The 2,668-nt window shown below is 21.3% G+C and overlaps 1 protein-coding gene across 1 annotated transcript, besides 6 other annotated features; it reads left to right on the top strand.

The window, feature by feature from the left end:
• Positions 1 to 544: a repeat region.
• A 40-nt stretch (positions 545 to 584) lies between these two features.
• Positions 585 to 727: a microsatellite.
• Positions 686 to 784: a microsatellite.
• A 16-nt stretch (positions 785 to 800) lies between these two features.
• Positions 801 to 965: a sequence feature (AT_rich).
• Positions 966 to 1,419: 454 nt separating this feature from the next.
• Positions 1,420 to 1,502: a sequence feature (AT_rich).
• Positions 1,503 to 1,693: 191 nt separating this feature from the next.
• Positions 1,694 to 1,785: a microsatellite.
• A 169-nt stretch (positions 1,786 to 1,954) lies between these two features.
• EDI_250900 (uncharacterized protein) lies at positions 1,955 to 2,377 on the top strand (the record flags this gene model as incomplete). The annotated part of the gene is made up of 1 exon (XM_001736932.1): positions 1,955 to 2,377. The coding sequence occupies one exon, from the start codon at positions 1,955 to 1,957 to the stop codon at positions 2,375 to 2,377; it is 423 nt and encodes a 140-aa protein (XP_001736984.1).
• Positions 2,378 to 2,668: the final 291 nt, after the last annotated feature.

Raw genomic sequence — 2,668 nt, 5'->3', positions numbered from 1 at the left:
TTGATGATTGGAATAAGAATACATCAGTATTTGAACAAAGAATAATAAATAAAGAACATATAATAATTATTATTGAAGATTCAGATGGAAATAAATTTGGAGGATATGTTAATTCTAAAATTGATAAAGTTGATGATTATATAAATGATCCAAAATCATTTTTATTTTCATTAAAATCAAAAGGAAGAATAGAAGGAATGAATAAATTTGATATTAAACAACCACAAGATGCATTTTATGTAGGTAAACAATCAGATGATTATTTGTTTGGATTTGGATTAGGTGATATTTTTGTTTATAAAGAAAACAATAAAACAAAATCATCTTGTAAACAAATTTCATTTTCATATAAAGGAACATCAAGTACACTTTGTGGAACACAATATCCAGAACGTTTCACACCAAAAAGAATCATTATAATTGAAATGAAATGATTTTTATTCATTATTATTTATTTGAAATATAAAACTAAAAAGAATATAAAATAAAAACAATAAATGAATATGAACATTTCATTTATCAATCAATGAAATGATATTAATATCATTATCATAAAATGATAATCAATAAATAAATTAACATAAATATTATTTCATTCATTTTATCATTTATAATACTCTTTCATTTCATTATGATTATATTTATTCATTCTCTCTTTTGATTTATTCTCTTTACATTTCTCTATTTAATTTCAAGTTAATTTCAAAATTAATTTAATTTTAATTTAAATAACAAAATATAAATAACAAAATAAATAAAAATAGAATAAATTTAATTAAAATAATAACATTTTCTTTTTCTTATTTTTGTTTTATCTTTTTATAATTAAAACTTAAAAATAAATGAACTATTAATTAATTATCGTCGAACTTAATTTATTATTTATAAATAGATTTATAAAAAACAAAAAATAAAAACAAAAAAGATTAAATTAAATAATAGTACTATTTTATTATAATTAATTTGTCATTTTCTAAAATACAATAACATTTCTTTCTTTATTTTCTCTTTTCAAATACTTTTCCACTCCTTCTTGATACTTTAATTATTTCTTGTTGGAATCCTTTCTAACTCTATTAATTTCTTTTCTTCTTGTGTTTTGTTTCTCTTTGAAATGGTTCATTTCTTCTGATAAAAGATTGAGAACAATGGTTGTTGTTTATGATGGAAATAAATTGAAATACATCTACTTGAATGAGATGACTTACATCCATCATAAACAACCAAATGTAATGTGTAAGTTCCTATTAAATAAGAATTAAATTAATGGTGGTTTTAATTTCATTCAATAATTCAATTTTTATTGAAACAATCAATTATGATAAAGAAAAATAAATGAAATAAGAAATTGATAGTTCAAAGAAATAGAAGAGATTAATGTGTTAATAACAAGAATAAACAATGAAATCATAAGAGATGATTTAAAATAATTTATAAACATTTTATAAATTAAATGGTTATTTAATTGATAATGTTAATACAAATAATTTTCATTTTATTTTGTGTGTTAATTGATGGTCATCATCATTTTCTTTCTCATATTATCATTCATTTCATATTTTGTAATAAACCACATCTCAATTTTATTAATCATTAATCATTTCTTATTCTTATTGAAAACAAATATCACTTCATACATTATTTATTTATCATCACATTCATAACAATGTTTATATTTCTTATTTCTGACTACTTCATTTATTCTCTTTCTTTTCATCATCTTCTTTTCATATATCATTAATCTTCATCATTTTTATTGTCTTTTTATTTCTTTTCTTTCTTTTTAACATTAAAATAACATGATATTCATTATCTTCTCATTTATTAATTAGTTGTTTGTGTTTTTACACAATTCATTAATCAATTCCACTTCAACATCAACAATAATAAAATACATCACTTCATACAAATTGGTTGTGTTTGAAGAAAAGGAAAAGAACTTGAAAAGAACAGAATGATTGAAGAAATAAAAAAGGAGTACAAAACACTGAAATGTAGTGTGATTGTTATTCCAAAAACAAGTAAAGAGGTAGTTGAGAGGATTAAGAAGAATGGAGAGAAGTATAAAATGATTTATATTATCTTTAGTGGATTAATGAATGGAATGATTTCATATTGGAAGAGTGAAAGTGGAGGAATTACTTATTTGATAAGTACAATGATTATCATAATGATGTATTTGAAAAATAAAGAGAGAGTTAATAAGATGATGGCAAGATTGAATATACCAGTGTGGATGATAACATACATTGGAAATATTGTGAGTGTTATTGTGATGGGAATGAGAGGAGAAGGAGGAATTTGGTATTTGTATGTGTCAAACAGCACATCAATTATATTTGGGATACACTCTATTATAACAAGTAATTATAATTGAAATTAATTGTTATTCATCTTGAAAATAAAATAGAAGAAGAAAATGGGAAACACCACTACAAAATATAAAGACAATAAAGGGAAATTAAATATCGAAAATATACTGAATGTATGTAGATATATTAATAAAGAAGAGGATTATATACAAATGATGATGGTGAACAAGAAATACAAAGAGATTCATAAGAAGATGAAATACAATCCATTCAGTATTAAATCAAAAAAGATTTTTCCTAAATTAACAAATCAATTTTTTATATCAAGAAATGACCATAAAATTTAAGGAGTTCAT

The sequence above is a fragment of the Entamoeba dispar genome, genomic scaffold (genome assembly GCF_000209125.1).
Source record: "Entamoeba dispar SAW760 scf_1105229460175 genomic scaffold, whole genome shotgun sequence".
In the NCBI taxonomy this organism is placed as follows: Eukaryota; Evosea; order Mastigamoebida; family Endamoebidae; genus Entamoeba; species Entamoeba dispar.
This window is presented reverse-complemented; position numbering and strand designations above follow the sequence as displayed.